At 39.6% G+C, this 13,225-nt stretch overlaps 2 protein-coding genes across 2 annotated transcripts; both read left to right on the top strand.

The window, feature by feature from the left end:
• Nucleotides 1–1,304: 1,304 nt before the first annotated feature.
• On the top strand, nucleotides 1,305–2,283 carry LOC105924985 (activating transcription factor 7-interacting protein 2-like). The gene is made up of 3 exons (XM_012860748.3): nucleotides 1,305–1,532; nucleotides 1,617–1,804; nucleotides 1,913–2,283. The coding sequence occupies exons 1-3, from the start codon at nucleotides 1,518–1,520 to the stop codon at nucleotides 2,121–2,123; spliced, it is 414 nt and encodes a 137-aa protein (XP_012716202.1). The 5' UTR covers nucleotides 1,305–1,517; the 3' UTR covers nucleotides 2,124–2,283.
• A 4,689-nt stretch (nucleotides 2,284–6,972) lies between these two features.
• LOC118566328 (deleted in malignant brain tumors 1 protein-like) lies at nucleotides 6,973–12,827 on the top strand (the record flags this gene model as incomplete). Its single annotated transcript, XM_036148043.1, has 5 exons — nucleotides 6,973–7,178; nucleotides 7,478–7,759; nucleotides 8,790–9,098; nucleotides 11,784–12,077; nucleotides 12,616–12,827. Coding segments are annotated over exons 2-5 (1,005 nt in total), but the record flags the coding sequence as incomplete, so codon positions are not given.
• Between the last annotated feature and the right edge of the window lie 398 nt (nucleotides 12,828–13,225).

The following is a 13,225-nucleotide window of genomic DNA, read 5'->3' as shown; positions in this document are numbered from 1 at the left end:
GTCTCTGAATTTGCTTATACATTTGAAATCCTCCGAATCCAATAAGAAGAAATCCAAGAATCATAAATCCGAACAGATACAGGTCTTCTAAGTCTTCGACGGAAAGAATTCAGAAGGCACACACCGTGGACCATTTATCCCACGGATCCAAGGTGTATCCCGCAAAGAAAGTTCCACCGGGACAGGCCCGCTCCCCGTTCTTTTGCATTCCAGTTGCAAAAATTTAATCAATGGCATTGAGAGACCAGCTGACGAGATCCATAATTTCCTTAGCTTCGGCTTCCGAGCTTTCGTTTGCTATGAAGGAATTGCACAAAGACACAAAACGAAGCAGAAGCGGAGAGGGGGCCGGGCGGATAAGGAGCGGAGAGCAGAGAAACACGACCGACCTCGAAGAAAGACAGAACTCCCACACTCTCTCACTCCCACCAGGAGAGAGTTGCAACATATTTTGCCTGCGTTGACAAACATATCTGCATTTTTTTTTTTTTTTTTTAAATTGACCCACTTTCTGACGATGGCTGTGCTAAAAGCTCCCACAGACGCTTTTCAGGTGTACAAAGGATCTACGAGCCACACCAACATCAGTGGAAACTGTTCTGTTGAGTGAAATGTACAGCGATCATTAAAGCAATAAGTGCTTATATGATCAAAGTAGTTATCCTGACGGAAGTCTTATCCTTAACATCAGGAGCGCGTTTGCTTAATACAAATACGAGGATGATTGCGTCCGTTTATACTTGATCATTATGAAAAATAACTTAATAGAGCACGTTCTCAACAAGTAAATGACTCCAACAAAAATACAGTTTGCTCTGATTGTCGCACATCAAATATCGTTCTGCTGGATACAGAAATCCACCCTACTGAGTCTGAAAACAGATGAAAAACAGGTGAAGACAGATGGCTGCTTTATGCTTGGGAAAAAAAAATTTTCTAGACCAGATGAATGGAAAGCAAAGGGGCCTTCAAAATATAACCATGTTTAGAGACAGAAACAGAAGGAGATAAATGTGGATAAACAAGGGAAAGATGGAGAGAGACAGAAGCTGTCTGCTCATATAAAGCTGTATTCTGAGATGGCAATGGAAAGCAATTCTGCTTCTCGTTTGTGTTCGTAGTAAAGAAAAATATTAGAGGTAGAAAATTCAACTCTGCAATTCCTGTATAAACCCTGTCAAATCTTCCCAAGCCCAAAATAATGACATTCATTCCCTACAGTGCCGCTGGCATTGTAAGCCTCTTACTAAAAATGTGTATGTTTATGCAATTCAGCCCTTTTCTCACTTCACTTCTTGTTTTCTGATTTTTCTTTTTATTCTCTTTTTATTTGTCAAATCCAGAAAGTTGCCAGCCAGTTGCCAGTTGAAAAAACAGAGCCAACTGATCTCCAGGAAGATGACCACGATGATAAGCTAAAACATCTTGAGCAAACGACGAAAAGGTTAAAAAAAGAGCATTCCTCTGCCGGCCACAGTAGCAGTCCTGAGCTCAAGGAAGTAGAAGGCATAGAGCTGATGAAGGATGTAGAGGTATTACAGATTCTCCACAGATGGAAGAAAGCAAACTTTTTGCGGGTCTCGTTACATTCTCCTCTTTGGTCTTCCACCCAATAGGATATGTTGTTCTGTCCACCTCTTCCCAAAATCCCTTTCCCCCCTGTCCTGAAGATGGAAGCAGCTTTGTACAGCATGCCTCAGATAGTAGAAGTAAAGCTGGCCTTCATTAAGAACCCAACTCGAATATCCGTTCTCTGGAACGTGGTGAACGAAGACCCCTGTGCACCACCTATGGAAAGTTACACGTAAGACACAATGCTAAACAAATAAAGCTGTTGTGAGACGTTCAAGTAAACAGAAAAACATACAAGAAACAGTTAAAACTTAAAATGTTATTTCTCTCCCTGCTGCAGCATCTTCCTGACCATGGAGACATATAAAGGGAGCGGCGTCTTCCTGAAGTGGGACACGTATGACAAACTGGAAGCAAAGTCTCTGCCAATGTGCGCCCTCATCAACAAATTCAAGCGTGGGCACAGGTTATGTGCTGCTGTGGTGGGCAAAGATGTATTTGGCCGATATGGACCCTTTAGTAAAGTTGCCACTGCCATCCTACCTGACTAATCATCGATAATCTGAATATGTGCTTTTGTCCCCTAAAAGTTGTTTTAGTTGCAAATCAAGATTATTTTTGTGACTTTTGATCGACGGACATTTGTCTTTGAGTTAAAATGTTTATTTTAACATAACTGTTGTATATTAATAAAATGCTTGCTACACTTCAGCAGGTCAATCTACTGGGTCTTTTGGGATGATGTATGTGAAGAACAATTTGTTGCACATCATCAGGTGTTTTTTCATGTTTAAAACGGTCAACCTATAGCACGTAGTGAATCATTTTCCTGTTTTTAAGCCTGTTGGAACATTTGTATCAAGTTTTCTGCACGGTTATTGTGTTTGAAATGGCAACGGCTTTGCTCGTGTTTTGAGTTCAGTGCTTCATGAGTCAACCAGCAGATTGCTATACTTTTAAACTTCATACATTTTACCTGTTAACCCAAACACACCTGTTAAATCCTTTATTGGATTTAAACCTATAACTGTCAAAGTTCATAACATGCTTTTAAAAATGTTCTAAAGCAACTTGAAATTGTTCATGTTACAAACATAAAGAAAAAAAATACATTTATTTCAGAAAGTAAAATTCATATATTTATCGCACATGGAGTGAAATATACCCAGCTCAAAAAAATAAAGGGAACACTTGAACACCACAATGTAACTCCCAGTCATTCAGACTTCTATGAAATCAAACTGTCCACTTAAGAAGCAATACTGACTGACAATCAATTTCACCTGCTGATGTGCAAATAGAATAGGTGGAAACTAAAGAGCTCTGCCAGAGCTCTGAAAAATGACCTCCAGCAGGCCATAAATGTGCATGCGTCTGCTCAAACGTGCAGGAGATTTGGTATTTCCCAGACAACACCATGGAGGTCTTTTACAGATGAAAGCACATCAAAGCTGGATCTGCCTGTAGTGTTTTTTTTTTACTTTAATTTTGAATGTGGCTCCAAATCTAGACCTCCATGGGTTATTAAATTTGATTTCCATCGATAATTTTTGACTTTGTTGTTGGCACATTCAACTATGTAAAGAACAAAGTATGTAATAATTCATTCATTCAAATCTAGGATGTGTTATTTTACGGTTCCCCTTATTTTTTGAGCAGTGTATTTCAAGCCTTCTTGTAATTTTCAAGATCATGGCTTACACATCATGAAACTCAAAATTTAGCCACTCATAAAAGATCAATAGAGAAAGCATTATGTGAAGCTTTTGAAAAGTGTGTGGATTTTTTTATTCAATACTTGGTTGAGGCTCCTTGTGCATGAATTACTACATCAACGGAGCCAACCAGCCTGTGGTTCTGCTGAGTTGTAATGGAAGCCCGGACTGCTTTGATAGCTACCTTGTTGCCTTTCTCTTTCTCCACTCAACTTTCTATGAATGTTTGGATACAACCCTGTGAAGAACCAGCTTCTTTTGCAACAACCTTTTGTGGCTTACCCTTTTTGTGGAGGGTATAAAATAATGTCTACTGGACAGCTGTCCAGTCAGCAGTCTTCACCATGATTGTGTATCCTACCGATCCAGACTGAGACAATGTACAGTGGGGCAAAAAGTATTCAGTCATGCAACATGGGCTTTATTCTCTATGGGGTTGAGGTCTCGAGACTGGGTAGGCCACTCCAGGACCTTGCAAGACTTTTTACGGTGCCACAACCTGAGCATTGTGTTTGGGATCATTGTCATGCTGGAGGACCCAGCCATATTCCATCTTCAATGCTCTCACTGACAGAAGGAGGCCTTGGCTTAAAATCTCACAACACACACACACCCCTTTGTTCTTCCCTTAACACGGATCAATCGTTCTGTCCCCTTTGCAGAAAAAACAGCCCCAAATCATGTTTCCTTTACAACAGGTATTGTGTTCTTGGGATGCAACTCAGCATTCTTCTCCCAAACACAATAAATTGAGTCTGTGCCAAAACGTTCTATCTCGTTTCATCTGACCACATGATATTCTCCCAATCTTCTGGATCATCCATATGCTCTCTAGCAAACTTCAGACAGACCTCGACCTCTACTGGCTTAAGCAGGGGACACGCCTGGCACTGCAGCAGGATTTGAGTCCCTCTTGGCATAGGGTGTTACTCATGGTAGCCTTTGTTACTTTGGTCCCAGCTCTCTGCAGGTCATTCATCAGGTTCCTCTCTGTAGTTTTTTTGCTCACCGTTCTCATGATCGTTTTGATCCAGGATGAGATTTTGCGTGGGGCCCCATATCGAGGGAGATTATCAATCTTTCTGTATGTCTTCCATTTTCTTCCAATTGCTCACACAGTTGATTTACTCACACCAACCTGCTTGTCTATTGTAGATTCACTCTTCCCAGCCTGGTGCAGGTCTACAAGAGCTGGAGCTGTTCAGGTCCTTGAACAGCTCTTTGGTGTTCGGCCGTGGTTGAATTTGGAGAGGGACTGTTTGGTGATGTGGACAGGTTTCTTTTATACAGATAGAGTTCAAACAGGAGTCATCGATACAGGTAATGAGTTGAGTACAGATGAGTTACAGGTCTGTGAGGGCCAGACATGTTGCTTGTTTGTGGGTGATCAAATGCTTATTTTCCCCGATAATTTACAAATTAATTCTTTAAAAATCCTAAAATGTGATTTCCTGGATGTTCTTTTCTCATTTTGTCTATTGTAGATGAAGTGTACCTATGATGAAAATTACAGAACTCGCTCATCTTTCTGGGCAGGAAAACTTGCACAATCAGTTGCAGACTACATACTTTTTTGCCCCACTGTAGAGGCTCAGAAAACCTCTGCAGATGTTTTGACTTATTTACCTCATTAGGGTGTGATGCCATGAGTTTCCAATATGTAGAATTTTTACAAACACTTAATTTGCTGTTTTCATTATCTGTAATCCCTAATCATCAAAATCACAAGAAATAACGATCTGAAATATTTCACACTATATGTAAGAAAATCTAGACAAGAGTTTCACTTTCATTTTTTAGGTGCCGTCCTGATTCAACACACCTAAATCGAAATAAATTATTTCTTATGAGACCTCTGTGGAGCTTGATGAAATGCTGAGGACGGAATTCTCCCCTTCGGCTGTTTGGAGCATCAAAAACTTGTAGGACAGCTCTTCATGGCACTTGAACCATTTTGGAAAGAAGAATGAGGAGATCTTTCCCATGTATACACTGTATGTGCAAAGCTCTTACAAACAGGGCTAAAAGGCAACGGTGAAGGTAGTTCGTGCAAAGTATTATTTATTTAAAATAAATCAAAAACCGCACATCAATTAATTTCCACTTTAATTTTCTGCTCTACCTTGTGTTGATCTATTGCATAAAATCCCTCGTTAATATTTGTAGCTTTAATGTGACAAAATGTTTATAGGTTTGGGATGTTGAGACACTGTGTACCAGTTGCTTTTTATGATAGGGCTTTATCTCAGATTAAGAGGCAAACTTAAAAATACATTTAAATTAACTTAAAATAACTGTGTTCTGGAAAAAATGGGACCTCTAAAATAGCTACTCTCACAGACTCAAGTTGATGTGTTGTTTGGTATAGCTGGGTTGCTGTCACATAAAAAGGAGAAAAGCATTTTTTTTTATCTGTTTTGACTGTGCGCTTGTGTTAGCATTGGTAAACTAAGATTAGTTCCCTGTTGATTTAGCAAGTAATTGGTTCCCAAACATACTAGCCAGCCTGTCAAAAGCTCTCCAAGTATGGAAAACATATTTATAATGTAAAATAATGTATCAGATAAATGTGGGGTGAACAAATATAACGAACAAGGAAAGTGGCGGGCCTCATGGCTGTGTTTTATTATGAGTGCTCCAGCAATCAATAAACTGGAGTTTCAATGATAGGTGACTAATTGTTCCAAGAGTTTGATGCTTTCCCTTATAAGAAAGCAAAACTATGCAATAGTGTCTGTGTTTTTCCATAATTTTTAACCCATTAGGAACAAACTGGATATCTCAACTAGTCATAGCCGTTCTTTGTTGTAAATAGACGTATGTTCATGGGAAAAAAGTGATATTTGAATATGAGGAAGAAAACCAACACAAACACACCATTATCAAGTCATATTTACATGTTCATGTATGTGCTTCAGGTTTTCCTTGATAAGCACAACTTTGTTCATTTAAATACTGACCAGGAAACAGTCCTGTACAAGGACCCCCTCCCCCCCTCCCACCCCATTCCCCCACCCTCTCCTGTGCATGTTTCCTGCCTTGCTCTGTTTGCATAAATTTGTCGATACGCGAACAACTCCTTAGGAAGCAAAGATGTTCTACCAGGTATTTGGACTGGTTTCAGGTAAGCAAAAATAGTTCTGGTTCTAATTCAAATATTTTAATGTCTACATGTTGTCTACAAAATAAATGCTGACATTTTCAAAAGCAAGTAAGAGAATGTTCATCAAAACAAAGGAGGCAACATTTCACACAATCGGCTTAACTGAACTGTAGCCAGAAAATATCTATATCTATATCAGATACACCAATCAGATACACCAAAAGCATGGTCAACATACTGTATGTCCTGTATTTAGCAGGGACATTTTTACAGTCTATTTTTTTATGTTTTCAAAACTGTGATGAAGGTTGATGCCTCACTGTTTTTTGTCCATGTAACCAAACGTTTTTCTTTCTCTCCACTGCAGCTTCTTTTTTCCTGTGCTTATCTTCAGCTGCTGCAGGTCGGACCACTTCTCCAATATTTGTAGCTCTGATTTGTGTAATACTTGTGTTTGAAATGATTGCTTTACTTTCTACAGAAAACATCAGATTGGCAGGCTCAGACTGGTTTTGCTCTGGAAGAGGAAATATACCACAACGGTGTCTGGGGAACAGTCTGTGATGATTCCTTTGACAACAATGATGCCGAGGTGGTCTGCAAACAGTTAGGTTGTGGTCGACAATCAGCTGTTCATGCATCCGCCTACTTTGGTGAAGGCACAGGAGAAATCTGGCTGAATAATGTGGGCTGTTCAGGAAATGAAGCTTCTCTTTCTCAGTGTTCACACAGTGGATTTGGCTCAAACAACTGCAATCATAGTGAGGATGTGGGTGTCACTTGTTTGTGTAAGTGCGTTTGGAAATCTAATGTTTCAGGTATTACATTGCTTTCTTTCACAGAAATGAAGGACTGACAAGCATTTTGGTTGAAATTGGGCCAATCCTTTAAAAAAGGAAAGATATGAGTTTAGCTGTACTAACAATAGCAGCGAATGCAGTGATCTCCCTGGTTATGCTGATTCAGTCATTTAGGGAGCTGATATAGCTAGTTCCAGCTTGCTGTTAATGCCACTCACATACACACCGTTGTTAAGTTGCAAAGACAGCAAATGCTTCTTTTTTGTCTTTCTCTTATGTAACGGAAGTTCATCAAATCGATCCATTTCAGTCATGCAGTGGACATGTTAGAATTTACCATGATCGGGGATGGAGATTTGTCAGCTCTAATGGCTTTAACATGAATGCTGCAAATGTGGTCTGCAGACAGAGGGGCTGTGGTCCAGCATCATCGACCAGTTATCATCCCTATAGCTCCGACTTGCTGGATGGTGTGAGCTGTTCAGGAAGTGAAGTTTCTCTAAACGAATGTCAGCACAGCAATCCTTGGACATACCACTCTGGAAATTATGTTCATGTTGCTTGTTCAGGTATAGTAACGTTTTTTTTTTTGCTGTATTGTTTTACTTTTCATATTCTGTGCTTCATTTCATCATGGTTATTATGGATGTTCAGTTGTAAGCAAATATACATATACTGTACAAAAAGACACACATGCTTGTCTTTTTCCTCACTGTCATAAAATTAGACTAAACATTTCCTGTTTTAGGTCAATTAGAATTAACAAAATTATTTCTATCAAGAAGAGGACTGCTGACCTCCACTGGTCTGGTTCCTCCTTGGGTTCAGTTTTCTTAGAATGCCACTGTCATCATGACCTTTATTTTTTAAAAAGTTATTTCTTGTGATCTGATGAAACTTAATTTTAAATATTTATGGCTATATTGACCTCTATTGTGTTTGGAGAATAAAATGGGGAAACATGCAAAGGTGAGAAGATCATCCCAATTATGAAGTATGGTAGTGGCAAGTTAAAACCTGAGTGAAAATGTGTTTTCAAGATGGACAATGGCACTAGATACACCGCCTATATAGTTGCAAAGAGGCATAAGGACAGAAAGGCCACAGTTTTGTAGAGCCCATTTCACTGACCTCAGTCCCACAGAAAATTTGTGGGCAGAGCTGAAATGATCTGTCAGGAAGAATGGGTCAAAATTCTTGCAAACTATTGTTAGAATCTCGTTAGCTGTGCCCCAAACAATTAACCCTTGGGTTAATTGTTTGGGGCACAGTTAAATAGGCAATTCTACCAAGAGCAATAATTTTTTTTTATAAATGTATGAATTGTATGAATCAAGAAAGTTTCTTCTAGAATTTAGTAAATATAAATAATTTTTGTAACCTTGACCCGCCTAAATTAGGGAACGTTGTGTGAAATTATGTCAGATTAGCTGTTTGTAAACATCTACTTTCTTCTGTATATCTTATGTTTGTTCTCGAGAATGCATGTACACCTAATGGTTAATGATTACTATCTGGGTCTAACACTATCACTTTTAGCTGACTCTCTGCTCCACTGTAAATCTTTTTTATACTTTGCCCACCATCTCATCAAGCCAGCAGGTTATCCAGTCCGATTAATTGGGCCATCTCGGTGTGCTGGTCGTGTTGAAATCTACCATAGTGGATGGCAAACTGTATGTGATGACGGCTGGGACTTGAATGATGCTCAGGTGGTCTGCAGACAGATGGGTTGTGGTACAGCACTGGCTGCCACTCATTCAGCCTACTTTGGAAAAGGGACAGATAACATCTTCCTTGATGATGTGGCCTGTACGGGGAGTGAAACACATCTGACTGATTGTTCGCACAGAGGAATTTGGGTACAAAACTGCACCCATGATCAGGATGCTGGTGTGATCTGCTCAGGTAAAAAAATGGTTATTGCTGTTTTGTAGTTTTAATTCAAAATTAATATATAACTATATATACATATGTATGTATATATGTGTGTGTGTGCATAGCCCCCACAAGCCCTTCCTTCTACCCCCCCCCCCCCCCCCCCCCCCCCCCAAAAAAAAGTTCCTATTCTGGCATCTCGAGAGAAGGGCAAAAGTGACCCAGACAATGATCAAAACAAAGGAGGACTATTTTGAAAACGCTAAAATAGACTAGATTTTTTGAGTCATTTCACAATGTAGTGTTTGATGCATAATTCTATACACTTTGAGTCATAATTTTGATGTCATCACTCAACCAATCACTGGCACTAGTGCAATTTTAATTGATATTTTTGCTAATGAAACTGGAAAGGCTGTCTACAGTGAATTCCTAATAAGTGAATTATTTATTATTTACCTATATTCAAAGTACATCACAGTAAAATTAATTAAACCAAGAACATTGACAAAGTAAAGCATTTTAGAATCAGATCAGAAGAAACAATGAAATTCTGTAATGATCTGTTAAAGGAAAACTGGAGTGAAGTTATATGTGAAGGATGTGAATGTGGCTAATGAAACACTTTTCTAACTATATAAAATGTTCTAGGATAAAAACTGCCCGATATTAAAGTGTCGCAATAATAAAAATGCCACTGTAAAACCCTGGATGACCAAGGGACTGTTAAAATCTTGTAAGAAAAAAAAAAGTTATAGAGAGATTTCCAACTAAATCTATAGAAATTAAATACAAGATATACACTCACCGGTCACTTTATTAGGTACACCTGTCCAACTGCTCGTTAACACTTAATTTCTAAGCAGCCAATCACATGGCGGCAACTCAGTGCATTTAGGCATGTAGACATGGTAAAGAGAATCTCCTGCAGTTCAAACCGAGTATCAGTATGGGGAAGAAAGGTGATTTGAGTGACTTTGAACGTGGCATGATTGTTGGTGCCAGAAGGGCTGGTCTGAGTATTTCAGAAACTGCTAATCTACTGGGATTTTCACGCATAACCATCTCTAGGGTTTACAGAGAATGGTCCGAAAAAGAAAAAACATCCAGTGAGCGGCAGTTCTGTGGGCGAAATGCCTTGTTGATGCCAGAGGTCAGAGGAGAATGGCCAGGCTGGTTCGAGCTGATAGAAGGGCAACAGTGACTCAAATAACCACCCGTTACAACCAAGGTGGGCAGAAGAGCATCTCTGAATGCACAGTACGTCAAACTTTGAGGCAGATGGGCTACAGCAGCAGAAGACCACATCGGGTGCCACTCCTTTCAGCTAAGAACAGGAAACTGAGGCTACAATTTGCACAAGCTCATCGAAATTGGACAATAGAAGATTGGAAAAACGTTTCCTGGTCTGATGAGTCTCGATTTCTGCTGCGACAGTCGGATGGTAGGGTCAGAATTTGGCGTCTACAACATGAAAGCATGGATCCATCCTGCCTTGTATCAACGTTTCAGGCTGGTGGTGGTGGTGTCATGGTGTGGGGAATATTTTCTTGGCACTCTTTGGGCCCCTTGGTACCAATTGAGCATCGTTGCAACGCCACAGCCTACCTGAGTATTGTTGCTGACCATGTCCATCCCTTTATGACCACAATGTACCCAACTTCTGATGGCTACTTTCAGCAGGATAATGCGCCATGTCATAAAGCTGGAATCATCTCAGACTGGTTTCTTGAACATGACAATGAGTTCGCTGTACTCAAATGGCCTCCACAGTCACTAGATCTCAATCCAATAGAGCATCTTTGGGATGTGGTGGAACAGGAGATTCGCATCATGGATGTGCAGCCGACAAATCTGCGGAAACTGTGTGATGCCATCATGTCAATATGGACCAAACTCCCTGAGGAATGCTTCCAGCACCTTGTTGAATCTATGCCACGGAGAATTGAGGCAGTTCTGAAGGCAAAAGGGGGTCCAACCCGTTACTAGCATGGGGTACCTAATAAAGTGGCCGGTGAGTGTATAAAAACAAATTAACAACGTTAATATGACAAGCTAACAAAGATTACTACAATTTAAAGTTAAGAGAGAATAGTTGTGATATGAAAAAAAGGAAGATTTGATATCATGCAAATATGTGGGCTTGCACATTGAAGTGGGAGTTTTCCCACAAACACAGAGGCCTTCCTCCAATGCTAACGTTTTACTGTGACAAGTACACTTTGCTAATGTGCCAGAACAAGAGACTTTGAAAACAAACAGAAGAAATAAATAGAGATGTTACATAACAAACATTAGTTTTGCCTGTAAAAGTGACCAAGGAGATGTGAACAGATAAACAGATGTTTGATACAATCCTTTTTTTTTTTAAATCATGATAAACATTTTCTAGTAAACATCCGTTGCATTCAGAAAGAGTTCAGTTACTTCACAGTTTGGAAGGGTTATGACAAAAAGCAACCAAAAAAGCCAACTAAACAAAACAAATGTTTTAACCATAACCGGATTAAAGCAGTTTTTAATTGCATTTTCAGTCTTTTTGAATTACTTTGAGTAGGATTTCCCTAAGGTTGGTTCATTTGCATCATATAGGTAAAGCCATAGTTTTCAGACATGTTTTCCATGGACGTTCAGTTTCAGTCAGATGCCTTTGTATCATGTGCTGTTTTACATAATTACATTTAGCCTTTTAATTATGCCTTGTACTGTTCATAGCTGGCCTGATCCGATTAGTTGGACCAAGTAGATGTTCTGGACGAGTTGAAATCTACAACAATGGATCTTGGGGAACTATCTGCAATAACAGCTGGAACATAAACGAGGCTAGAGTGGTCTGTAGACAGCTGGGATGCGGCACTTCACTGAGTATCCATCACTTTGGAGAGGGATTTGGACAAATCAATGAAGTGACCTGCACAGGGAGCGAAAGGCATCTGTCTGAGTGTTCACACAGTGGATTTGGAGCTCAGCACTGTAATCATAGTCAGGATGCTGGTGTCATCTGTTCTGGTAAGAACCCATTTTTAGTAAAAACATTTATGTTTCCTAATAGCTAAACAAATATTAAATCTCCCAATAGGAACTGGAAAAAGCCTTAGAGGCTTAAAGGCCAGAAGTACATAGTTCCTGTCTGTGACATTCACAATAATTTAGGAATTCAAATGTTGCTCCAAATCCCACAGACAGAAAAACCTGTCGCCTATTTTGATTGTACTGCTCCATGATTCTTGGAATGATTTGTAAACACATACACCGTATATTAAAGAATTTGAAAAAGATTTAAAGTAACGTTATTTGGTCTGTCACATCCAAAAGCAATTGTGTAATAAAGCGATCATTGAACCCTAACCTTAACACCAATATGTAGACTTTTTGCTGAAAAGAGAGTCTAACAGTTTGCTGTAATAAATGCAGTACAACATTTGTTTTAATTGTACAGAACTGATGGCAAATCGGAAGTTAGACACTCTGTCATGATATTAATTTACCATGCCAAGGTGACACTGTGTGACCGCCTCAAATAAATACTATTTGTGTCATTTTTCAGTGAACTACCCAAAGCCCAACATCACCATTGAGCCCACGGGTGTGGTTATGTGGGGTGAGGATGTCAACATTACTTGTTGGTTCACTGTGGACATAGGAGGAGGATCATTCATCTTCACAAAGTCATCAGGTCCTTTCAGCCAAACTGTGCACTCAAGCAGTAGCTCAGCTACTTTACATATTCAACGAGTCAGCTTTGAGGATGAGGGAGTCTACCAGTGCAAATTTCAAAGTACAATTTCTGGCACCGACTTTAGCGATCAAGCCCATCTGAATCTGACTGGTAATTATTCTTCATTTAGCTTGAACAGTTAATTCAAAGTGTCTTTATAAATAACATTTCACATTGTTTTTCAGTGATCCTTCCAAAGCCAAGCATCATCATGGATCCTGCAGGTGTAGTTGGCTTTGGCGAGCTTGTCGCTATCACTTGTTTTATCTCGACTCAATATTTAGGCGGATCATTCACCCTGGAGAAGACCTCGGCATCATTCTATAAGACCCAACTATCAAGTACCAACTCCTCTACTTTCAGATTTCTTGAAGCCAATTCTAGTCATGTGGGAGATTACAGGTGTTATTATAATAAAACTCTGGATCATCAAACCTTT

Source organism: Fundulus heteroclitus, chromosome 16 (genome assembly GCF_011125445.2).
Source record: "Fundulus heteroclitus isolate FHET01 chromosome 16, MU-UCD_Fhet_4.1, whole genome shotgun sequence".
Taxonomy (NCBI): Eukaryota; Metazoa; Chordata; class Actinopteri; order Cyprinodontiformes; family Fundulidae; genus Fundulus; species Fundulus heteroclitus.
Note: the sequence above shows the minus strand (reverse complement) of the source record. Positions and strands in the feature narration are given on the sequence as shown.

What these genes read in the sequence shown, in the direction of transcription:
- LOC105924985 (XM_012860748.3), top strand. An exon ending in CCACCTATGGAAAGTTACAC is followed by an intron (nt 1,805 to 1,912) that starts GTAAGACACAAT and finishes TCCCTGCTGCAG; the next exon opens with CATCTTCCTGACCATGGAGA.